Source organism: Panulirus ornatus, chromosome 29 (assembly GCF_036320965.1).
Source record: "Panulirus ornatus isolate Po-2019 chromosome 29, ASM3632096v1, whole genome shotgun sequence".
Taxonomy (NCBI): Eukaryota; Metazoa; Arthropoda; class Malacostraca; order Decapoda; family Palinuridae; genus Panulirus; species Panulirus ornatus.
The window spans coordinates 9,426,220-9,453,320 of NC_092252.1; the positions used below are offsets into that span (position 1 = coordinate 9,426,220).

The window sequence follows — 27,101 nt, forward strand, 5'->3', positions numbered from 1 at the left end:
TGTTATGATTGACTAGCCACTGATCGTACCTTCGCGTTCAAGATCGTACCGTAATGTTCAAAGTCGCACCGTTCTTGCTCAAGGATCGTACCGTCTCGTTCAAAGGGCTGAGGGAAGCAAGTATCCTCCTCTTGTTCTCAACGCCCGGCAGGATGCTCAAGCCCGTCTTGTTCTGGTCTCGCTACGACACGGGTGACGTCCATGGAGCGGCCGCACTCCTCCGTACAATACCGCAGTGCACGTAAACAATCCCCCCTCCGACGCACGTACGTAAGTACGGACAGACGGACCATCGGTCGGTGCCACGGTTCTGTTATCGGCGCACGTGCCCTGGTGATTACAGACACAAAGGCCCCGATAATGGAGCCACGAGATAAGGTCAGTCTCGCACCCTGCCTGATCTTCGCCAGGTGGTCCACACAGACGACCAGCTGTTTGACGCCTGTAGATCTGGATCTCCGCCAGATGGTGCGTACAGAAACCCAACTGTTGGATACCTGTAGGGTTGAATCTCCAACAGGTGGTGCGTACAGACAACCAGCTGTTGGATGCCCGTAGAAGAGACTCCACCCCTAGTGATGCCCATATAAAACCAGCTGTTGAACAGTTCCGTATGAGCGGATCATCGCCAGATGGTACATAAACAACCAACTGTTGCTCAGGTGGTGAAAAACCAGCTAGCTGGTGAGAGCACAGGTGGAGAGGGAGAGAGAGAGAGAGCAATAACTTCTTCCCGCCGGTCAAGCCACCAACGACTAACGGCTGGAAGAATCGAAGTAGCTGAAGCGTGTACTACCCCCACCTACACTAGGCTCAGGAACCTCCTCCTCCTCCTCCTCCTGCTGCTGTACCGACGCTTCACTCAACCCGCCTACCAAGCAAGCAGCATCCATAGCGTCGTGGCCAAGCGATGAATAATAGAGAGAGAGAGAGAAAAAAAAAAAATACCTATACAAAATATACTGAACTAACGCTCATTTTTCGCCACCCCCCCCAGGCCATAGAGTCTCTCTCTCTCTCTCTCTCTCTCTCTCTCTCTCTCTCTCTTAACCAGGAGCTACTGTGTAGTTTTGTGTGACGTCATAATTCACTGAGAGTGCAATGTGGTTTGAGAAAGATCCCGTTTGATTACACATAGAAGCCGATGGGTCGTGCACACGGACTTCTGTTGCTTCTGCATGGTTGCCTCCAGAAACTTAACAGCACTGCAAGAACATCGTTTGGATAGATAACTGGTGAGTCCTTTCACAGTGTCTTGATAGGGTATGTTGTACCATTATATATCGTGGTTCAGCCCACTATCAGCACGTCACCCTCTGTATACCACATGGCTCCACTTCGCTCTATCACATGCACCCTTTCATCCCTATCTATCTGTCTATCTATATATATATATATATATATATATATATATATATATATATATATATATATATATATATATATATATATATATATATATATATACATATATATATATATATATATATATATATATATATATATATATATATATATATATATATATATATATATATATATATATACATATATATATATATATATATATATATATATATATATATATATATATATATATATATATATATATATATATATATAACATAATACCATCCAACAGCAAGGACTCGAACCTGGAACCTTTGACATGGTAACCGGGAACGTTCTATGTTGTGTGTGTGTGTGTGTGTGTGTGTGTGTGTGTGTGTGAGAGAGAGAGAGAGAGAGAGAGAGAGAGAGAGAGAGAGAGAGAGAGAGAGAGAGAGAAGGGGGGTAGTTTAGAATTATGTCAAACCTTGATATAATTCGCTTGCCCTGAGCAAACCACGACCAGTTTACACTTTCAAACTCTAGAAATGATTTGGTTGTACTGCGGTTGAATTCCTTCCCGTAACACACAAAAAGGTATCGTAAACACACACACTAAACTTAAAACACAAGTGCTTCTTTTGAAACTTTTTTTTTTCTCTCGTCTACAGAAGGAAGCCATTAAAGCGATTATAGATAGCTAGGATTGACCTCGGGTGACCCAAATATCTTAGGTCGCATCTTGTGAAGTTAGCGTGACCGTCTGAACAAAACAGTTTACCTTTTAAGTCCCTCGCGGTGATGGGGGTTTCTCCCGTCCTCAGACCGTAAAGGCCCTTAGTTGGCTACCTTCCAAGGGCAAAGGTCTACTCCGGTCTCCGGCCATAGGGGTGGTCTTAATCTTGCATGGCCTTGCCTGCCATATCCGCAAGTACATGGCCTGTTCCCAGAGATGCGGAGGTCACCTGACCTTAAAAGGCCTTGACCCATATAAGTATCATGGTCCCTGATGTGTTCTCCCCGTATGTGCTTAGGGAGTGTGTAGACACGTATGGCAGGCTGCTTGAAATACTGTTCATCACTCCGCTATAGGGAGGCGCATTGGCAAAGGCGCTGAAGGAGGCAAATGTTCTCATTGAAATCCCTTAGACTTGAGGAGAGTTTGACATATTTCACATAATCTTAAGAAAACGTAGGTCGGGATTACATCGTTTCTGCCTCAGTGGTTAGTACCGCAAGGTATTATTAAAGCGCCCGTCTGCTTTGCCTACGTCACAGCTAGTTTTACATCGCCTGTCCACTCAACAGCTTTCCCGAGATGAACTTCGAAACGTTTCAGTGTTAAATGTATTTTGAAACGATTGTCGAATGAACTTCGAAACGAACGTCTTTAGCAGTGTCACCTGTGTGAGCTCTTGTTTGAAGCTTTGCCACGTCCGGAGCATCAGCCTGTAGCACTCCAGTCGAGGTAGTACCAGCAGTGAGCGAGCTAATCAGCGATGCGGTCATCCTCGCTCTACCACCGAGGGAGAACAAGCACTATGTTTTACCCGAGCTCACCCACCCAGTGAGCAACGCCCCGAATGAACCCTGGCTTGTACTCTGATACCCTGCCACTTTCCCCAGTTCTGTTCTGTTTCAAAGTGTCGAAACACCAGTGGAGTTTTCGCCCGTCATTATAACCTATTATGTAGCAGGCCTCGATACCCTATTGTCTTCTGTGCTGCTCAGTCTCCTCAACCAGTGAGAGGACAAGAATAACTGATTTAGCTTTTGAGACACAACTTAATTTTGATGATGGATACTGCTCATAAGAGACCCCGTGATTCTGTTGGTGAATATTCTCATTAATGTGTAGAACTGTTCTAATATCCTTCAGTTATCAGCTTCGGGAATATAACAATTTGACTCCATTCTGTTTCGCGATTCATCCTTAGCGAGTCGGAATATTTACAGGCCAAGTAAATTCAATATCCAGGTAATGTGGGTCAGGGTTCTCATTGGCGTTGTCCAGTGTCTCTGGACGATGACTGTAATCCCGTTCTCATAGCTCTGGATGTTTGCTGTGTGGCAGTATACTCTTGTCTTCAGTCTCAGGTCTGGTCTGGGTCCCCTGGTTTTGGTCAGGTCGATGTCCCTGGCTATGGTCTGGCTCGGGTTCCTGGCTTTGGTCAAGCCAAAATCCCTGGCTGTGGTCGGTCCGGGGTCCCTGGCTTCGTTCGGACCACCTGGCTTTGACCAATGGCCTCAGTGTCTTAGGGGACACGTGTGGTGAGGACCCCTGGTGGGATGTCGCGCCCACCAGCTGCGCATTTCCTTCCTCTTATGTGTTTCCCTGACCGGACGCCATTATCTTCGCTATGATGGGAAGTACTAGGCTTGGGATGGTGGTAAGATGGTCATAGCAACATCCCTGTTTATCCGCAGGAAAGCAAGATAAATTTTCATCAGACGATTCCAGTATTAAGTTTGAAGGCGCATCAGGAGACGAAACAGATCATTGCTTAGCCTTTTCGTTTTAAATGAAAATCTTTCTCTGCAAGAATTATGTGTAAGATATATTTTCTAATTCTTAATGGTGAAAATACAACTAGCTCAGACGAGTTTCGTCTTAATCTTATGGCCCTAAGTTATCATTAGGATCAACACTGTACCACATAATACATTTTGATGGCTGTATGCCTTGAAGGCGGAACCAGTATATGTAAAAGTCACTTGCGAACCGGAGCACTGAATCACTAATCGAACAATTGGGTCATGATTCATTCAGGCAAAAGGTCGAACTCGTAAATAATTCTTAGGTATACAATTACTCTTTACATTACCTTATAAACCTTAATTTCACATGCTTATGCTCCCCCTTGAATCGTGTGTGTGTGTGGATGTAATTGTTGGTGGTGAAGTGTGAGTAACTAGGGAACTAGTGTGGGGCAGCGTGTGTTGGCGGGAAAGTGTTCGTCTTGAAGCCAGCGGGGCGGTGGCGGGCACGCGTCCACCGCCCCCGGGCCACAAGGGCACATCCCCTCACACCCTCCCCGGGCACTCCCGGGGTAAACAACTCGAACAACTATATTAGCTTTTTAGAAGTCTTTAACTTCCAATATATATATATATATATATATATATATATATATATATATATTATCATACAAAAAAGAAAATTTTTTACATATGTGGAGCTCAATTTAATCAAAACACTACTACTACTAATAATAATAATAATGATAATAATAATAATAATAATTATTATTATTATAATAAAAATAAGGGTTTATTGAATTACATGCACGTAAAGATGAAAATCACTTATAAAAACAGAGGTAATAAGGGAAGGCTATAAAAATTGAGAATGCTAACACAGTTACATATGTTTTTTTCAATTACATATAAACCATATGCTAATTTGCATACATCGCAGTATGCCATATCTAGAGCTTTTCACTTTGCAATGCGTAGAGTAGTGACGTAGTTTAACAAAATAAGGCAACTTCGGCAACTCTTACGGTTTCAGGCATTCCGAGGTTATATATGTTACAGCCTAAGACGTCTGTTCGTATGGCACATTAATGTTCCATTTAATTAAATGGAATTACAGCGTTTGTAAGGAGCAGTTTGTCAAGTTTTTCTCTAGGTCTAGTAAGTTTTATATACTTGTTATAAGTTGGGTAATTAACATGAGTAAAATATGTAATCTACAGCTACAGTCCTTGACAGTTATGGGGCAATTGTTGAGACGAAATGTATTATGTTCCTGTAAGCAGTTGTGTATTTTTTGGCCAAACATTTCTTCCACTTTAACCAAGATACGTCGCTAGGTAGGTCCAGGAAAGCAGATCCCACAGTTACAAGCTCCATCTCCCAAGTTTTCCCACGTCACCGCTAAGTCCTTCCCTCCTCCTGTAGAGTAGCCCATCGGAGGGATACGCCTGTGTTAAGAATCCTCACTCACGCGCGGGGGGAGATGGTAGGGGGGGAGCGCAGGTGGCCACTCGCAGCTGTTCATCCCCCCCAAACAGGTTGAGTTGCCATTAGTCACCAAAATAATTTCCCTTGAGTTAATAAATTGTAATATCCATGCAAGCAGGAATATTTATAGCCCTTTGAAGAACTTGGTATCGCAGTGCTATTGAATATCCGTATGATCCTAAGCACTGTTACTATACATATCTTACAGAAGTTAACCTACTGAAAATGGAGATGGCACTAAGCGACGCTTCCCCCATTTTCTAGGTGATCTGTGTATAGGTGAAGATTCTCCTTTTACCGAGTTTCTTCAGGATAAAGCGTCATATAATCTATGTCAATTAAGACTTTGCCCACGTCCACTACATCAGCACATTGCTTCGTGATGGATGAATCACCGAGCATATGCCGCTGAAAATGAACGCGCTTATGGATGCAGTGGCAAGCTCCTCGTAGCTACTACAGCCACTATACACAACCCTGGCCGCTACGTCTTGACTTACGGCCCTTCGCCAGTATTTTGATTCATTTCTAAGTCACATGTCTCATTAACAGATGAGTAATGCAAAGTTGATAGTTTTGAATTTTTGATTAGTATGTAATTACTTGTAAATGTTCCGAGTTAAAACTAGTGCATCATTATCAATGAACAAACACGTAAATCTTCCTTCACTCCTAGATGAAAATTACAAAACTAGTTAAGAATCAAGAATTAACAATATATATATATATATATATATATATATATATATATATATATATATATATATATATATATATATACATGATTTTAAGTTATTATTCATTACAATTTTAATACTGTATGTAATAATGTAAAAAATATTTTGATACTGACAGCCTGACTACATTATTCTATATATCACATTATCGGTTTTATTCATTATACAATAGTCTTCATACCCTATTTGTATGCAACATGTATAAATATGCATTCCATGAAGTGTCTGTATTTCATAATTATTATATTTGGTTACCGTATATGAATTTCATGTTCTACACTGTCTTTTACTGCCATCTAGCGGTGGATCCGCAACTATTAGTCCGAGACGCTTATCGTCCCGCTACTGTTCGAAACTCCCAGTAGTAAACAAACATTGCACGTGTCCTGTAGTGAGATGTAACTATCTTGTTATATCCCTATATTCAGCAGGTCCTTGTTACAGATTAAGCTAAATTCAGGAGCATGAAAGAGACAAGATGATGAATTAACACGAGAGTATTGTGTGCAGGTCGGAGTACAGGCTGCTGGTGGTGGGCGGAGCTTGAGGCCGGCGGGCGGTGGGGCTGAACGTTTCCCTGCCTCGTCAGTCTGTCACGATCTCTAGCACGTAGAGGGTGTGCTGCGCGCCGTCCTCCGCTGCATTAACACGCTCCTTGTCACACTCATCACCCAGCCATGCGGTGGCTAACACAACCCGTGGTCATCGCACTGGCCATGGTCACCATCTCCACTTGTATATCAGAGGTAAGACACGCAGAATTGTCACTTTTACTGGTTAAGTTGATTTTCTGGGGACTTACCTTTTGAGATCCCACTGAAGTAAAGTAAGTCGGACTTGAAGTAATGATTTAGTTTCCAGCCAGTTGAATAATATTATTCCATGCTATTTCACGTTAACAGTAATTAATAATGAAATGTCACTTCTTCCACAGACCAGTGCCAACGCAGTTTTTGAACTGAGACTAAAAAAGTTCGTAAACCAATATGGACGGGATACCGAGGGACATTGCTGTAGTGGCTTCAGGAATTCGCAGGGACAGTGCAGTGGTACTTGCAGAACCAAGTTCCGCGTGTGTCTTAAAGTGTATCAGTTGGATATCGACCCAAAATCCCCTTGTACTTTTGGAGAGGCAGAGACGCCTATCTTGGGGGAGAATGAAGTGGATTTCACAAAAGCTGACTTGGCTGGATTTGTGAATCCTGTGCGGTTTCAGTTGGCTTCGTGGCAGGTAAGAAAGAAGTGTAGTGTTTAAAAAGTGTGCGAATTGGAATATAAGTGAAATCACAGATCCCAAAGTGCTTTGATTAGTAAAGCGGAAAGTGTGGAAACAACATACGAAGCTACGTGAAGTGATCTAGTGTATGTACTTTCAGAAACTGTGGTTTGTTGATAATCTCAGTGCTTAAGTGATGTTAGAGAAAAGTTTACTCTCGAGTGTATATAGTGAACTGATAAAGATTTCTGGTCCCAGAAGTAAGATCAGATGCACCTTGGAAGTGCAATATATATATATATATATATATATATATATATATATATATATATATATATATATATATATATTAGTGACAAAAGTATGTTTTTTTTCTGGGACCAACGCGAAGATGCGAGACGCCGAGTATGTGCAAGAGAGAATTAACCAGAGAGCCCGGTCCAGCATCAGGAGTGGTCGGGCAAGTTTTTATCGAGTGCCTGAACAAGAATCCTTTTAATCGTAACGTGTGTGCTGTAAAAGCTAACCTGGAGCCTCAGTTCCCACGGTCTGCAGTCTGGTGTGGAATTACTTGTTCTAAGTGAAAATTTTAGAAAAGACTGCATTGATAAAGTTTCATCTAGTGTTTACTAAGTGTGAAAATATAGGGACCAACAACTTTAACGGTGAGAAGTGGTATTAGAGATCATATATGATCAAATCAGTGTATAGAAACTGTAGTACACTGTATTTGCCGCGATTATCCTATTAGCCCAGGTCTAGATATAATGTTACAGTATAGTGAAGTTTTATGAAGTGTGCAATTATTAATCGAGAAAGCATCATTGTAATTAAAAGAAAAAATACCCAAGAGCGATGTAAGTGTTCAGTGGCCTAAGTGTGATATTAAGTGATATAATATTGTACTGTGATACAGTGGCGAGTAATCTCTAAAGAAAAATATGATGTGTTTATGGCATCTGTGGTTCGGTCTCGAAAATGGTGCCGAGCAGTGTTGAGAGGTTGTAAAACCATAAATGACTGGATCTTGTCATTTACCAGTATTAAACTAGTAAAATGGCCATGGACCTGTATTAGGCTGGCCCCTTGGAAAGCGTAGCTCATATTTGGAAAAGTATTTCCACAATTCATTATATCGAAGCGCTTTGGGATTCGTGATGAAAAATATTCCACACGCTAATCGCACTTGGAAATTCATGCTGATATCTGTGACAAAAATGACGTGAAATATATTCCCTAGTAGAGGTATACTAGGAGGAAAGCTAAAAGTGAAATTTTTCTTTAACAGGGAACATTTTCTCTCATCATTGAAGCATGGCATGAAGAACCCAACGGCACAGCTTCATATGCTGGTAAGTTGAATTCCTTATTTGTTGCATTATCTTTAGTTCTGTTGCGATGCCAGGATATGATAAAAACAGAGTTTATGGACAAACTTTATGTAGTAGTCTATCATATATTATTCCTATTGAAATCTTTATGATAGCTTATCAGTTACGTTTACTTCCAATCGTGTTTGAACCATCTGATAACTTTTTAACTGCTGTGTTCTGGAGAAAGCTGTTTTACCAGCCTCAGAGTACATAAGTAACCTGTAATTGTTTTTACCGTGATTTGAACAGCAAGAACTTAAGTTTGCATTTTTGGCGAATCTCTGTACTAGCCTGACAGTTTACTTGCAGCGAAAACAAATGCAAAGGAAGAGTTTGGATGAAATGTTTTATATTCCGTTTAAAAGAGAATAATTTGGGATTAGGGGGAATTGGCCATTTCAGGTGGGTGTTTCATTTGCATGTTTTCAGTGACAACGTAGTCTGGCATTTTCTCGTCTAGATGGTGTAGTGTGTGCCAAAGCAAGTGATTCGTTACGTACATTCTTTCGAAGATTCGTACATACTGAACGTTATGGTATTCTCAATCTGAACTGATAGGTTAATGTATGATCAATATTGCATATGAGTAAAATAGGTTGTGTTCGCGTGTGTTACTTAATAAAAATCTATAGTACTTCTCAATGATGAAAATGAAAACCAGTGCTCGTCAGGTAGCCTACCCCGTTTAACAACTTGGGTTATGTCAACTACGACCAGTTACCTCACATAAAAATGGGGTTGTATATGCTCTTTAAGTACTTCTATTATTACCAGTAGCTTGTTAACTTTGGATGTTTTTATTCTGGTGTCATTTAGCACGAGAAAAGTTTACTGTGAGTTAGCACATGTTTTGTAATTATCAGTTTACTTCCTATACGTTTTCCAAGGTATGGTAATGTGTTTAGTCAAGTTACACTAAAGGTAAACATCTCTGCTGTAGAAATTATGAAAACCCATAATCGCAAGATTAGGGATGTTCAATGTGTACACAAGCATCTTTTATAATCACGTTGAGAACCTTGCCCTAGGTCTTAAGTTTTAGTTTGCATCCCACCCAACACGCTGTCTTATAAGTTTCCACGGTTCCAAGAGTCGGTTAGTATATCATAGATACGAATTTTTTTATATAATGAGAAGCCCAAAATCCAGTAATTTTTTGAAAGCAGACAAGATATTTTACGATTTCATTTATTTAAAACGTCCAGGGCTGTACTTCGTTTTCAACTGTATTTTGTTAGTTGTTGCATTACTTTAATTATAATCGTAGTGTACATGTGCATTTTTTTTTAAGGATGGTAGTCAGATAAACCCCAAACTATAGAATCTGCAAACTTTTGAGCAAATGATCAGAATGCAGTCACGAAGCAGATGTGAACATAACAATGGGCAATAAAAATACAGAACAGATGGAGTGAAGAGGGAGGGAGGGAAGAAACGAAGGGGAGACAGGAGAGGGAGGGAGGGAGGGTAGCGCATGGGAGGAACACAGTATCCGGTTCCTTTTGACTCGTAGGTGTTTCAAAATTCACCGCTGCGCGTTGCAGTGTTTTCCCAAGTTTAAGTGTTACCAAACTGAAGATCTACGTACTTCAGTGTGTTAGACATATCAGTATTTTGTCCGGCATACACTACAGTGGAAGTTAGGGTTCCAACGTTTGTAGCATGAAGTGCGCGCGGCCACCGTGGCTAAACACCAGCCTGCCACCCTGCTGTATCCTTGTCACGAGGTAAATTGTATACATGTCGTTATTGGCCACAATCTGAACACATAAATATATATTTGGAGGAAGATAAGATTTTTGTAATTATTATTTTTAACATTTTTGTTGGGCTTTGAACATATATCAGAAGAATGAGCAGCAGGGACTAAAATTAAATATCAAGAGGGGCTTACTGAGAGCTATTAACCGGGTGGGGACTGGCAGGATATTAGCGGTCGCCCTGGGCTGCACGGGACGCGCTCGGGACCCCAGGCGCTGTAGGATACCCGCCCCTAGGAACACCACACAGTTGCCATAAGCCGCCACCTACCTCAACTATACAACATTTTGTTTGACCTGCTAGCTCACTCGTGAATCCAAAATGCGTTTCTGATACGATTAAGGAAAAATGAAAGCGTTTAGCATGAGCTAATGGTAAAATACGTTTGTTGTTGAGAACATGCTATTTAGGATGACAAGTTTTATACGATGGACCCAGGCATGGATGGTCAGTAGTAACATATGGACAGCTAAGAACATTTAGGGAAACAGAGGAAGTGTGGGTCCAGTAGCCAACCGTGGTAGGAACAAGAAGACAGCCGTCCTTCATTAGAGCAGCTCACCAGCACACGCACGTCTCTCTCCCTCCCTCCCTCCTACCTCCTCACCTCGGCTCTCTAACTCTGGCGCTTCGATTCACCCCAGTGCACCTTCGAGCCACGAATTATTTCCCTCCATGTTCCACTTGGGGTACAGTTCGCATGTGCATAGTTTGGCATCTAACTACGAGCACATTATGATGAATATTGACTTGTCTGTTCCAGCACTCTAATACAATGTTCTTTTCATAAGTGACATATTAGTGCTAATCAACTCTTGTGAAAAAAAAAGTCAGGGTTGCTCAGTTCATTCGCCCTCGCACAACTGGTGGCTGGCGACTCCCGGACGCTGTGTTCGCAAGTTTCCCATGGTAGGAGGGCTCTAACCCACACCTCGCTCACACTCGCCTCTCTCACCTCACTCACTAAGTCCACCCAAACCAGCTCTCTCCGCTGTGGAGCTCCCCACCTTCTTCTCAATGTCCATGAGAGGGTGTTAGCATATATTGGACAGGGCCTTGAACAGTTGTGGATAGTTTCTGTTACGTCCTGCCTTAACAGTTCCTTAGCTGAGGGTCGTACACGAAGACTTCACATTAACGGGTCTGGTGGGGGTAGGCGTTAGGTAGTTCTGGCGACTTCGTCCCAAGGAAGGTGGTTCCAGTTTTTGTCCACATCCTTTTTATTTACAGTTTCCTTAGTTTTGTTTGATCATATGCACATGGATCGGCAGTGTGGCTGGCACGTTTCATCATTATTTCGTGGTTGCACTGGCTCGTAAATTATTGCCAAAGTGGCTCGTGGTTTTTCTTTAATCTATACCCTGCTATAAGGACCCTCTTGACTCTTCTCCTGTTATATATTTTATCCACCGTCTGCCTCCTGTAACCTCTCTCTTCACCCTTCATACAGTCTCTTACTGTAACGTATCTCTACCATGAACCACCGACTTTAGCTTCTCATTCCATCCTTATCCATCATCTTTATCTTTTTCATTTCTCCCATCTTCACATCTTTACTCCCTACTTTCTCTTTCAACATCGACCTCTTCCATCCTTTCTCTCTTTCCCATTTCACACTTCTTTAACGTTCTAAGTTATCGTTTTCTCATTTTACCTTCACCGTAATGACATTTTCAACTTCTCCCAGCGCTGGCTGTAGCCGACAGAGTTTGAGAAATTCATTTCCTGTGCTAAGAAGCCGAGTAAACCCACCAATTTATGGTGAAAGGAGCGCAGGCAGGCCGGAATGGGCCTTACACACGAAAGGAAAATGACCTGACTTTAGGGCAGGAAGTTTTTAAGAAACTTTTTTGTTCTCATCTAATTAAGGGTATATCGACTTCAGCCAACGTTTGCAGTTGATAACATGCTTTATGCGTATCAGCCTTTTAACATTAGGATTATAAACTCCATTTATAATGAGTCTGCAAGTTCCCATGAGTGTAGGTGCTGTGTGGTGGGTAGTGACGATGAGTAACAGTTCGAACGTGGCAATTGCAAGCGTGCTCCGGGCAGGCAGGCAGTGGGAGGAGGAGGGGCTGCGAGCCAGCTGGTAACCCCCTTCTCCTCTTCACCTCCCTCCCCCCTTTCCCGGCTGTTGCCACTATACGATGATTTATTTTCTATTTCTTTTAAGAAGTAAGAAGTTTGAGACATACATAACGTAAGTGAACCTTGTAAGGCACCATTCACTCATACATTAGCCCTCTGTTTTATAATAATGAAGACACAGTGGTAGAGAACAGTTAACGGATGTAGCTTTACCTGACGGAGGCGGTGGCATTGTGTATGCAGGGCATCACTCCAGCCCCGCCCGGAGACCCCGGCAGACACTTTCCCACGCTCCCATGCACTCCCAGTCATGCGGGCAGCACCATGCACACCTCACTCCTCCCCGACTCCAACCCTTTCTTCTCTCTCCCAGACTCGACTCATGAACTCTCCTTGCATTTAGTTTGTCCATGATGGGAAGAGCGTGTAGTTTTTTAGTGATTATGCAGTAACTGACTTAGCATGTCGCCATCTGAATACTAAATGATGATGGAGTGGGCAAAACATTCAGTGCTGTCGATGTTTGCAATTTTGAGAACCTTTTTTTAAAAAAAATGGGTATTCAAGTTTTGTTTCTGTGCTGTGTTACAGGTCCCGCGCTCATCACCCGTCTGATGACCCAGCGATGGCTAGATTTGGGTGAAGAGTGGACGGACGATAACCACAGCACAGCCCACGCCTCCCTCAGCTACGAGTACCGTGTCATCTGCCAGGAACACTATTACGGCGAGGGCTGCCGCAAGTGGTGTAAACCTCGCAACGACTCCTTTGGACACTATGTGTGTAACGCCACCGGCTACCTAGTGTGCCTTGAGGGTTGGCAGGGCATTGAAGACTACTGTATTACACGTAAGTATTGTTTCCCACGCTAAGGGGTCCTGTAATGTATATAATTCATGTGGTTATAGGTTATGTAGCGCTTGTCACCAGCTGTGGAAATCTGAAGTAGTTTTTTTTAGTGTAGATTAGATCATGTGTGCATAGTGTGTTTGTCATACGCGCGTGCGAGGCCGCGAGCAACACGCGGTAGTTGTCGTCAGAGCTTATAGGCGCCGCCACCAGATGGCCTGGGGCAGCATGACGTCACAAGTAAGCAGCTGCTGCCCACAGACGCGACTTTTCAGTAACTCTCGTTGAGTTCCATTCACTTTCGTGTTCTCCCATTCTGATCCAAAAGAAATTGAAGTTGATGCGAAATGTGAAATAGTATAAGCAACGTGAATAGTAGATTTTCTGTGTGGAAAGTAAAGAGCAGGTGATGGGTGAGGGAGGCAGTGTGAGTGTTGTGGTTTGGTGTGGTGTAAGGCGGGCGCGGAGGCAGGGATCCCACCAGCGGACTAACAGTGGTGTGTGTGAAGAGAGGACAGATGTCGCTTTTTGATGCACTACAGATAGCGTTCTTACATATAGTTAACCAGTTACTTTGATGACCTCCCGTAGTCATTAGGGCTTTTTGATTATTAGGACCAGTTAAAAGTCCATTGCTTTGGTGGAAAAAATTAGGTTATTTTCAATTTAATACATCATTTTAACTTTGGTCTTTTCTTTGTTACAGCAATCTGCAGAGCTGGGTGCCATCCTACCACGGGTCACTGTGAACAACCCAACGAATGCAAGTAAGTAGTGATACCCTGCATTGCCTTTCTGTTATTCATGTTAGTGGGGCTAGCCAGAACCTGCTGCTTGTTGTTGAATGTACCTTCATGTTATCTTGCGTTATCAATTGTAGTGGGAGTTGTAGCATGATAGGTTCACTGATATTGTCATCGGTAAAGATGCATACTTGGTAAATTGAATATATTAAAACAAACTAATTATACTGTTGTAAGTGCATAACAGAATTGATTACTTTTGCAAGTGCATTAAGATTAATGAAGTTGCTATTATCATATGACAAGTATTATTAAGGTTATTGATCTCATCGTTCAAAAGGCATTGCTGAGTAAGAGAAGTTAAGGGGGTGGGGGGTGTTGTGTTACACCTGAGAGGAGGGGAGAACCTGGTGTTTTATTGTTGTTTGACTTGAGATCCCCCGCCTCCCTTCCTCTTCCACCACTGTATCCCATTACCACTACTTCTCATTAGGTTAAGGTCATCTAAGGGGAAAAGTGATAGGGTTGTCCACTTGATTATGGGAAGCCTGGGGCGTTAGGGCCTGTTCTCTGTGGTTATCATTTGAGGCCGTATGGAACGTGTAGTGCTTGGACGAAGGTTTTTGGCATTGTGGTAGCGTGTGTGGTAGGGTGTGTAAGGGGAGGCGCGGCTCAGGTGTCACTTCCTCAGTGTTGGGCACCGCGGATGGGGACTCCCTGGGAAGAAGCCCTTGCAAGCCTCGTACAATATTGCCCGAAGGATACTCATAACCACCCACAACTTGCAAGAAAATGTTCACTTGATGAGATGTACCGTTGTATAAGAGCTTGTGACGGGTGACGGGGTTAGTATTGAGTAGGGGTTAGTGACCCTGCACCTGGTAACCATTACTGGCGCTGTAGGGGAGGGGGGTGGGGCAAACTAGGCACTCTGGCACCAGCTGCCGTTCTAAAACTTCGGTGCTAGGCTAACCATGCTCTCATTTTTGTTTTTACAGGTGTCATAACGGATGGAAGGGCCCTAACTGCGACCAGTGTGAGAAATACCCTGGCTGTCTCCACGGCTCCTGCGAGAAGCCATGGCAGTGCGCCTGTGACGAGGGCTGGGGCGGCCTCTTCTGTAACCAAGATCTCAACTACTGCACCAACCATCGACCCTGTAAGAACGGAGCCACATGCTTCAACACTGCTCCCGGTTCTTACTCGTGCCAGTGTCCACCGGGCTTCTCTGGCACCAACTGCGAGATCATCAACGACACTTGTGCCACTACGCCGTGTCGTAATGGTGGCACTTGCCTCGATACCGGGGATGACAACTTCGTGTGCCAGTGCCCTTCTGGCTACACCGGCCAGTACTGTGAGATATCCGGCCAGTCATGCATCGACCGACCATGTGTGAACGGTGCCTCCTGTATTGACACAGCCACGGGCTATCGGTGCGAGTGTCATGCAGGTTATGAGGGGACCAACTGTGAGCGGCCTGTGAACGAATGTGAGTCTGACCCGTGTCTCAACGGTGGGTCATGTGTGGACGAACACGATGGGTTCCAGTGCGTATGTCCCGTAGGTTACACTGGCCAACGCTGCGAGACTGACATAGACGACTGCGCACATCGTCCATGTCTCAATGGAGGCACCTGCATTGACGGCGTCGACTCTTACAAGTGTCGCTGTGTCCCAGGCTTCTTGGGGAAGCTCTGTCAGACAAACGTGGATGACTGCAGCACCCAGCCCTGTGCCAACGGTGGGACTTGCGTCGATTCCGTCAACGATTTTCGTTGTCAGTGCAAACCAGGATGGGGCGGCCGTCACTGTACTGATAAAGTGCCAGTTCCACCATCTCCCTGTGCCTCTTCGCCCTGTGAAAACGGCGGCCGGTGTACTGAGGCACTGGAACTTGCCATGGGTTATAGGTGCTCCTGTCCGCAAGGGGTGCGTGGCCCGCGCTGTTCCGTCATCATTTCCAAGACTTCGCCACACACAGACAGAGTGTCGGAACCCATGTCTCCAGCCCAGGTCGTGCTGATTGTGGTTTTCAGTGCTGCCGTGCCAGTGCTAGTGGTGGTATCTGTGCTGGCTATCGTGTGTATGAAACGCAAGCGTAGTCGCGACCGCGCACGCCAGGATGAGAAGCTCGACGTCAGAATGAACAGAACATGGTCCACAACGCTGTCAACGTTGTCAACAACAAATGTCTTGAGGATCACATGATCTTCAATTCCTTGGACTACCCTGCCAAGCCCCTGAACACACAGCCCCAGGGCCACCAAGGGCCACAACACCCAAATCATCAGCAACAGGAACCCGAGTACAAGAAAGCTGTCGAGAACACCTACAGTATCGTCCCCACCAGGAGTACCAAGACGCTCAACACCGATGTGTCCAGGCTATCCCTCGCAGATCGATTGGAGAAGGATTTGGACGCACTCACATGCCGCGGGACGCCGACATCAGAGTTCAACGCACCTTGCAAGGTGTTACCTGATCCACATCTGCCCCGCACTCATAGTCACAGGTGAGTGTCGTCTTCTATAACAACTGTAGTTTTCTTCTGTGGGATTTTAACTGGGGTCTACATCATAGTAATGAATCAGTATCATGAAAGGTTTTCTGGGCTCTGATCTGCATCTCTTTCCTGCTAACGAAATTATTGTATGTATTTTGGGACTGATTACTAATCGTAACTCTCTTTTGCACTTGCAGTGATGTGTACGTGAAGCTAAGCGGCGTCAGTGGGAGTGGAGGAGGGAGCTGTGACATGCACACCTCCACCAACACGTTAACCTCAACGTGTACTCCTTCCACCTGCACCACGCCCTCCAGCATCTTCGTCATAGAGGAACATTACGATGACGAAAACTACATTGCCACCGAAGTCTAGTAGTGCCAAGGTGTCCTAGAGGAACGTTTTTTAAATAAATGAAAATTGTGCTAGTGACGCCAAAAAGACTTATATATATTACAATTGATAGTATTATTTTTTTTCGCCTTCGACTGTTTAAGGAAAAAAAATAAGTTTCTTGTCTTTTTCTTACATCTGAACGTTTTTCCCCCCATCTCGCTGGAGAAGTGATGCCTTCACTTCCTTAGTCCTGAACGCATCCAAAGATGTTTTAATTTAGATTTTCCTGCAAATGTGTTATTTATTTATTGTTAAAATAAATGATTTTTTTTTTATACGCTGTAAGTTGTGGTATGTGGTACAAAGTCGTGTTATTTGTAGTGCCTTCCATGTGAACAGTGTGTGCGTGATGAACAGATGGTAGAACAAGCACAGTGGCGGGTGACGCAGCCAGCTGGCACTAGTGCCACGTGGTGCCTGATCTAAGCGTGGGGTCAGGCGTTGTTTGGCCACTGCAACTCTGCCCAAGTGGTGACCTCTGGTGTCAACAGTTTAATTTCGAGAACAATCCCTCCCCCCCACACACGTGTCAAAAGTGGACACGGGTGGATGTCTGCATCTGTCCCCGCTCCTCCTGACTGACTTGAGAAAGGTGAACCTTATTTTTTTTCCTCCCCCTCCCCCTCTCGTTGGTTGCCGGAGATTTACACAGTGATATACGACACACAGTGCAGAAAGAGAAGAGTGTGGAATATTTTTTTTTCTCTCCATTTGTTCGGCGATGTGATGGCGCGGCTGCTGTGAAATCTGAATTGAACTGTGCTGGGAATAACTACAGGCGCAAGTCACGGAGATGGCTAAGGTTGTCGTGATGTGAGAGATGTGGAGGTCTCCGTGGCATGTCTTACTGCTCGATCTCAAGAATGTTGTGTTGCTGCTTGAACACCCACCCCTCGGCATTCTCCTGCCTCCCATGTTCTCCGGAACGGGACAGTTTCTTCGTTAGCAGTACATTGTTAGTAGAAAACGTAAGCCCAGTTTGTGTTATCAGTTGTTGGTTTATATTTTTTCAAAAAAATGGTGACGTCTCAGTTGATCAGAAGTATATAATTTGTAAATTTCTTGACGCTTGCTATCGAAGGAAACTGCCCCCCAAGATCATCCGGACTTGACCTGGGCATTAGGGAATTGTGAAGCTATAAAATGGGAGGGAGTTTTAAAGTTTTTGTAATAACGTCAGTGTTTTATATGTGGGAGACAAATTTCTCCCTCTCTCTCTCTCTCTCTCTCTCCCCCACCTATATAAGTGTTCGCTCAAAACTATAGACTCCCTGCCCTACTTTCTTTAACCACGATTATATATTCCGTAGGTCACCGTACGAGCATGTCATGAACCCTAATATATATATATATATATATATATATATATATATATATATATATATATATATATACATTTGTACAGCTCACTTCGTAGCAATATTTTGTTACGAGTGGCCAAACCAATACACGCGATAGCTTGAGCTCATCTCGTGCACGTACGGAATTGTAGACATTCGATGGTTTAATGTCGTTCTGTGAGGGGGGGGGGGGGGGCGGTAATAATAATCGTCTGGTTAAACCAAGTGTTATTTTTTGGGGAGAAAAGAAAAAAACTTTGTAAAAAAAAAAAAAGAATTGATCTTTTGTCCTCACGAACAACAACACGTTCCTGGCGCCCCCAAAAGAGAGAGAGAGGTTCATCTTCGGCTGTGCGCCCAACCCTTAGTCAAGTGTTGTCACCCACTATATCTTCTCCCCCCCTCACCCCACCAGTCATATTGTTTTCATCTCTCCTTCATATACACATTTATTTCATTTTCTCCTATGTGAAGAAGTGTTCCTAGGTTCAGTTTTGATCCTTAAAAAAATTGCGTTTTTTGTTAAGCTGCAAATTTATGTACCTTTTTTTTTTTCTTTACGAATATATATATATAAAAAAAAAAGTTTGTTTCTTCCTAGTTGGCCGTGCTGGTGACCAATATGCATTTAATTGAAAAAAAAAATTTGTCTTGATGTAAGTGTAAAGTAGGAGCCTCACCAGATACCATTGTGTAGCATTAGAAGATGTCAGTACGTAAAGAGATGTTTGTTGTTTGTACTACTACTACTACTACTACTACTACTACTGTTGTACTGGCTTTTCTGTAAGTGTTTTGTACAGTCCAACAACACTTTAGTCACGAGGAGAATATGTCTCGAATGTACTGTGTTTTGTACATTGTGTCCAGGTTTTTACTAAGTGTACATTGTACGATTTGAGAGTATTTAAAAAGTTGTACATATGATGTAAATTTGATGTATATATAAACATTGTCCTCAGAAGGGAATAAAGCAAGTCATATTTTTTCAATACTGAGTTTTTATTTATTTCCTTTTTTTGGTATAAATGGCAAAAAATTTTTGTGTTAACCTGCATCATGTAGGATGAAAGCCTTCCAACCGCCTCGGTCATTCACAGTTAACCATACATTTTAACGACCTATACAGTCACTGAATTACGGTCTGAAATGAGTCTGAAATAAACGAGCTCTGTTATAGGAGACTACCCTTCCCCCCAACCCTGTTGGTAGTTAAGAAAAATCGGAAGATACCCGGCAATTTCATTTCGCTACGAGAGTACGTGTTTGGTAAGCCAGTCAGGCAACCGCAGCTGAGGAGGTCACTAGCCCCAGGAACGGTCGCCTGGTGTGGGAAAACCTGCAGTGACGCTAGACTTAGGACCAGAGTCTTCCCAGTGTCCCCCCCCCCCTCCCCAGCTCACTAGTGCTGGCAGCCTCGAGGAAGAGGGCACAAGACACTGCAGTGCCGGCCAGCACCAAGCATGAGCCCCTTACGCTTAACTAAGGCGCTGGTTTGGAGGCTATAACCTGTGCCCAGAGTGGGGGATGTTATTGCCGGCATTAAGCTGGGGGAATGACGTAACAGGTCACGTGACAACCTGATGCAAATAAGTGTGCGTATTGTATGTAAGCTGGCTTATGCTCGCTGCGGGGCCGAGCCGGGTTTTTTATGAATGACTCCGCGGGTGACTGGGCCCGGGGGTATGACGGCGCGGTTCCCACTTCAAACCACGTTCACAGCCGAGAGAGTGGCATGCAACACTACATAACTTTATGTTCTAAGTCTGTCGTAAATATGCAATCATGGCAAATAGGGGAATCGTTCCCTAACGCCACGCGGAGGAGCTGGCTATGCCGTCCCCAATGTTTTATGTCGAGTAGTCTGTGGCGGGGATGGGGTGTTGGGGGTAGTGAGGCCACAGCTCGAGACGCGGTCACCGCCACACTTCCTGCCTGCCTGCCTGCCTGCCTACCTAACCTAACCTACCTACCTATCTGCCAGCGCGCGGCGTTCAACATTATCCTTGAATATAGTGGAATATGCCTACATGACAACCTTAATTAAGATCACAAAACACCGCATGATACACGCCCATATCGCGTCTACTCCGAGGTACGAAAGGAAATGAAAAGATTTGGAATGGACGGATCCTCTCTCTCTCTCTCATCTTTTTCACTCTCCTCGAAATGAGACGGTTTTCCGAGGGGACCAATTTGGACACCCTCCCGGCGCAGGACTCGCCAATTGCATTTCACTGCTTGTCTACACCAGTGAGGCTCAACGGACGTCCAGATGAAAGCCTCCTAATACAAGTAATTCCACAGAACTGCTTACGGAAATGATAATGGAAAAGATGATTTGGTTGCGACGAGCGATGATGGCGAGTGCAACAGGAAGTTGACCTGGCTGAGTACATGGTAGAGAGGAAGGGGAGAGACCGGAGGAGTGGGGGGAGGGGGGGGAGGAGGAAGATGGAAGGGGGAGGAAACTAGGGGGGGGGGGAAGGAGTAACAAGGGCAGTAGGAAATACGGTCAAAAAATGGACTGCTGGAATGATGATAACGGATGATGTGAAGTGAACGGCGAGACTGAGAATGAATAAGAGGATCGATCTATTAAAAGACAAACAGGACATAAACAAAGATGTCTGCTCACAGATGAACACACGTAATCATTCACATCACTTAAGTTTGAATACGTAACATAAGAGTACATACGACTCGACAATATACAAGAGTTATGAAAATTTACTTTAATGACTGTTCGAGGCTATGGTGACATTGGTTAATATCCAGCACACGCGACTGTAGAGAAAAAGAATGAGAAAAATGATGATGTATATCCTCCCAAGGCCTCTGGGAAGCTACTCAGCGTAGACCTTAAGTACACCAAACGACACAGCCGAAAAAAAACTTGGAATAACAGACTTTTCTTCCTGGAGGGACAATGCCACACTTCCTTTTAAACCACGGGAATACCGACCATAGAACATGGCGTATGTAACCCTAAAGAAAGCAAAACTGTATTGAGTGACTGTCCTTCCCCGGACGGTAAATATATACTCTCCCCTGAGTCGCAGGACCCGTCCTCCTCCCCTAACAAAAGAGGTTTGACTCAATTACATAATTTGTGTGAAATATCAAAGACTGACTGACTGACCCCAAGACAATTACGGCCGATCACCCTCCTCCCCTCCACGGGTGACTTGAGGGTACATCTTAGGCTGGCAGCGTGGGAAGCAGGAGACGGGCGCCCGCACGTCCCCCCATTAACAAATGCACAAACAAGTATACAAATTTACTTACATAACCACAAATACACAAACACTACAACTACAGGGCTCTACGGATGTAGAACTCTTTTCTCGTGCAACAAAAATGGATAATTACCATGTAGATAGGATGCGTGTGAGTATACATAAACGAACCATAAGTATACAAGGTTAAGAGAGGAAGCAACTAAATGAAAAACTCTACACGTAAGACAAAATTAGTATCCACCCACCCACACACACACACACACACACACCCACACACACACCAGTGAATGAATGTGTGTGTCTGTGTGCCACTTAGCACAGTAGGAACAGCACCCCTAGACCAGTGGCACCAACAGCCCTACTTCAGTGGGAACAGCAGTAACCCTACCTCAATGGGATCAATACCCTTACCTCACTGGAAACAGCACCTTTAGATCAGTGTTGCAACCACCACCACCACCACCCTACCTCGGTGTGACGACCATCACCATGCCCTTTCAACTCAGGAGAGGCCATCATCACCTATACCACAACAAAACCACATCATTCATACCTCAGCAGGGCTAACAATCCTACCCCCAGCGACACCAATTCCTCTGGGTCCCCAACCTGAGCCCAGCGAGGTGACTGCGAATACCAGCTTTGATTAACATGGCAGCAACTATAGTCTAGTGTGACTATTCTTACTAGATCAGCGGAACTTCTGAGACCCAGCGGGGTGAGCTTACCGAACTCAGAGGAATGAAAACCTTGCGCTCAGAGGGACCACCAAGCCTTCAAGCTATAATCAGAGCGACCAACCTCTCTGAACCAACTCAGAAGGACCAATCGATCCTCCTAGCTAGGTATATCAAGTAATCACCCCCAGCTAAACGTACCTGACTAACTCTCAGTGGGACTTGCAACCTCAGATCACTTTAGCAAGAGCAAGACCACCCTTCCCCATGATCACCTTGACGGGAACAGATCCCAAAAACTCAACTCAGAGGAACCAGGAACCCGAGGTTGGACCCAGTGCAAGCAAGGCCCACACAGCACGTCTGGGCGGCAACAGGACCTCCGACCCCCAACCCCCAACCCCTTCCCAATGCGCGTTCAGCCCGGCGAGGTCAGGACTCCAAACTCAGCACTGTGGGAAAGAACGCGACCTTCTTTCGCTTAACAACCTAGGGTACAAGAGGAACAGAGCCGCTACCTTTAAGCTACACGATTCCTACACACTTCATCAATGAGGTCGCTGGTTTGTTACCTATCATGGCATCATTCGAGAGGGGAGGTTACAAACTTTATAGGATCTAAGGATGAAAACATGAATATTCAAAAAATCCTACACGAAAGGGTAGAAGTTACCGTACGGATAGATGTAACGGGGTTACAGTAGTGAGCATATCGACACACAGGTGTTTCAAGAAGAGTACAACGGGAAGACGCAGAGCATTCCTCAGCAGTGAGTGAGTAATTAATAGTAGTGACGTATGTGGGACGGCGAATTATTCATCAGAGTCTGCGGGGTTTCCTCTCCAGTGATCGCCCTCGTTTATCATCAACCCCTTACTGTTATCATTTACTTCTCTTGTCATTGGTGATTAATACTATTTTCTTTTCGTATTTTCTACTCTGGACGACTAACCTCAATATCTAGTGAAAGAAAAAGGTAGATGATGGGACAAAAAATTTAATTCCCTAACATAGAGATTTGTGAAAGAATCATTGCAGTAAAAGCCTTCTAACTTGGACCTACAATAACTTGACTGAAGCTTTTCAGCTAATACCTCAAGTGACCTACGATATAGTCCCAGATATTAGACAAGCAAGGGAAAATAATCATCACTATAACTCGTGTGTGCGTCATCTTTGGAGGGCGTTGAGATACGGAAGTGTAAAATGCTGCGATGTTCAGCCAAACTCCCAGCAGAATATTCGTGTCGACAACATCGTAGCAACACATCACAGGGTAAGACAAACCACAGCTCATATATGGAAGGGGTTAACTACCAAGTATACACAGAGAAAAGAAGACAAAGATTTATGGGTATATCAGTGGTAATGATAGATTCCCAATCGTTCAGGAGAGACATGGAAAGTGTCCAGAATTACTGCATGTGGGTCTATGGTTGTAGGTTTAAGGTCTAGGATGGGTGTGGGAATCGTCGGGTTCCTTAATTTGGGGGGAGTTGTCCTCCGTGGGATCTGCCATACATCTCGCCGCTCCCAGTACGTGCATGAAGAGATACGATGACTCTAACCCACATCACCAAAACCGAAGATGGTTCCTCTCAACAATTTACATCTGATCGCACCGATCTGCCACTAACGAAAGGAGTGACACATCCACGAGAGCAGGAGATGCTCCATCCAGCCATCGTCGTCAACCACCCCCCCCCCCCCTTTTAAGGGTCGGGTCACACGGCCGGAACAATCATACCGAAGGGTCGTGCCGTCGTGTTCACTGGGTTAAGTCATATATATATTTCTCACGTAGGGATAACCATTAGAGTCCCCAGAGGGCTGGATGCGCCTGGGGACACGGCAGCGGGGCAACATCAGGCTAACCATAGAGGACCAAGAAGGTGTTATTTTTGCCGTGTTACTGACACTCAGGGCGACCCTAAAAATCTCCCGTAATGACACAGTCTTGGGAGGCGGTGATCTGCTGCCTCTCCTCCCTCCCCGTCCTCCAGGACCTCACCTCTTCCCCTTAACCATCCTTACACCCACCAACCCCTCCACCTCCTTCGCCGGCCCTAACAAGGTGGAGGAGGCTCCATCCAGCCGCTCACGCTCAGGACAAAGGGCGACCTTCGGAATCCATTTAATACGACTCGTCCATTCTCCGAGTACCCACGCTATATGAATTATATTATATCAAAGACTTCAGGTATTCATATATACACAGAAAAGGCGTTTCGGTGATAGTGGGGTTGAAGGACACATATTACAACGAGGACAGCAGAGAGGATATAAAGCGAGCACAATACATCCGACAAAGGAGAGTGATTGAAGATGCACCTTAACGGGCCTAATGATCACACAAGGTCTCATAAACGGACTGGACCATTTCAAGACGGAGCATCAGGTCCACAGCCGTAGCATACAGTGTTCACTACCTGTAGTGAACACTCTGTGCTAACATACAGTGTTCACTTCCTATGTTGAACACTCTGTGCTATATCTTGAGGGACACCGAGGAGTGTGTGTATGAGGCACTTCTACCTCTGCAGTTCTGAGACATCTGGTGATATACATTCAGTTATATAATGAAAAAAGAGGTGAAAAGATTCGTCCAGCCAGGTATCTTAACGATGGCGGAGCAGCAACACCAAAATCAGTCGTATACAAGTCATTTACTCTTGGTCAACAGAGACGGCTGGTTCTTTGTTCCTCGTGGTCACACCCTCCCTCCCTCCCGGACACCCACCCACCACGAGCCACGTAACTTCTTCTTCAAGAAGTAAACTTTTCTCTCCCACCAGATAATACGAAAATGAGACTCGAAGATGACGATGGTGCTGCAAGATAATTGGAGAGCTGTTGACATGAAAATGTACGGACTGAGCAGTGTGTGTGTGTGTGTGTGTGTGTGTGTGTGTGTGTGTGTGTGTGTGTGTGTGTGTTAGGACAAGTGTGTGGTATAAAGCCACCAGGGTGTCTGGCGAAAGGCCTCCAACTCTATGACTAAAGTTTTATGCGTTGTACATCGATTACCAGGTGTGGTAGACTTGTCAAGCCTTTTTTTTTTCTTCCACCAACAGTTCAGTTTTACACGATTCTTGAAACCCAGACCCTGACAGACAGGATGCCTGCACAGCATCAACATTCCTGAAGAATTACCATGATAATTTCAGTTCCATTTTGAAGCTCCTGAGCGGAAAGCAAGTAACAAGGCCGTCTCATACCAGCTATAAGACTTGTCGTTGAACTAAACAGCCTATACTGACCTCATACCTCCTGACCTCTGTACTGTCTTCTACTTGGCCGTCTCATACCAGCTATAAGACTTGTCATCGAACTAAACAGCCTATACTGACCTCATACCTCCTGACCTCTGTACTGTCTTCTACTTGGCCGTCTCATACCAGCTATAAGACTTGTCGTCGAACTAAACAGCCTATACTGACCTCATACCTCCTGACCTCTGACCTATCTTCTGCCATTCATGAGTTTTGCAAACGTGTTTACGATTTAGGTAAAAGATGTGCACCAACAGATTCTTCATCTCTCTACGTCTACCTGTAGGCCTAAACATATCTTTGCGCATGTATATAAAGCAACCAACATGTAAGGGACAAAAACATGCCCTACTCGTGACCACAGAGATGTCCAAGAAAAAGAATGGGTTTAATTATAGTTTTTTTTTAGGTGTTTGTTGACCTAACTCGTATAGGTAAAAAAAAAAAAACTTGTATGAAGAAGGAAAGTAGAAAGAAGGGAGAGAATCCCACAATTCACTGCTTAGCGAAAGGTTTCATAGTGATCAATCCTCGTGTGGCTGGTCTCCACATAAAAATCTAGGGAATACACCAGCCAGGCGTGTGCCATGGGGTCTAACCAAGCCTTAGTGCTTAGGTCACACGCAGCAGATACCTCGCTGTGGCCGAAATAATACCTGTAGCATAAGATGGGAACAGCAACATAAAGACGGACTAAGAGGAATGGTTAAGAGAAGCGACATTTGCAGAATATATATATATATATATATATATATATATATATATATATATATATATATATATATATATATATATATATATATATATTCATATATACACTACTGTCCACTTCGTGATACATGCTGCACAAGACAAGCCACTTCCCTCCTTAGCACAACAAAATGCTCTCCTCCAACTGAGATAGAATGATATCAATCACCCTCCACCTCATCCTTCACTCCATACGTCGACTTCGTATCTAACTTAACAGTTGATAAATCTTCTTGTATCAGGTTTCCATAAAATCAGAGAAACAGTGAGAGTAAGAGAGAGAGAGAGAGAGAGAGAGAGAGAGAGAGAGAGAGAGAGAGAGAGAGAGAGAGAGAGAGAGAGAGAGAGAGAGAGATGGACTCGAGTACCTGCACACATAAAATTCTTTAAGCAGACCAGATCTCAAGAGTCCACCCCAAAGCACATAAAAAAACCAACAGACTCCTGGATGCTCTGCATTCATTCACAAAACTGTAGCACACTTTTTTAAAAGCGTCTATTACGGCGTGGTTTGGGGGCATCAGCGTTGAATGAACGACCCTGTACTGTGAATCACCCGTGTGAGCTTGCTGCCCTGAACTGGTTCCTCCGCTCTCAAGATATCAGACAGGCATATTTCCAGTTTGTTGTACTTTCTGGAGACGAAGAGGTGAGTGAACAACAGTAAGGTAAGCATGGTCTCATTTGGAGACTATTATATATATGTATATAAAATATCATTAATCAATCTATCTTTCTATTTTACTACTGATAATATTTCGTATCAATTCATTATCAAAAAAAATATATATGATCTAACCACGCAAAAAAAGAGCTATTGGTATTTTTAGCATGGTAGAAGTAAACATGTTT

The 27,101-nt window shown here is 44.1% G+C and overlaps 1 protein-coding gene across 1 annotated transcript; it reads left to right on the top strand.

Annotated features, from left to right (window-relative positions):
* Nucleotides 1-1,211: 1,211 nt before the first annotated feature.
* Delta (neurogenic locus protein delta) lies at nucleotides 1,212-19,299 on the top strand. Its single transcript, XM_071679145.1, is given in 9 exon segments — nucleotides 1,212-1,235; nucleotides 6,543-6,778; nucleotides 6,967-7,263; nucleotides 8,537-8,600; nucleotides 13,065-13,322; nucleotides 14,029-14,089; nucleotides 15,064-16,190; nucleotides 16,193-16,580; nucleotides 16,769-19,299. Coding segments are annotated over 8 exon segments (2,442 nt in total). The 5' UTR covers nucleotides 1,212-1,235; nucleotides 6,543-6,709; the 3' UTR covers nucleotides 16,947-19,299.
* The last annotated feature ends 7,802 nt before the right edge of the window (nucleotides 19,300-27,101 follow it).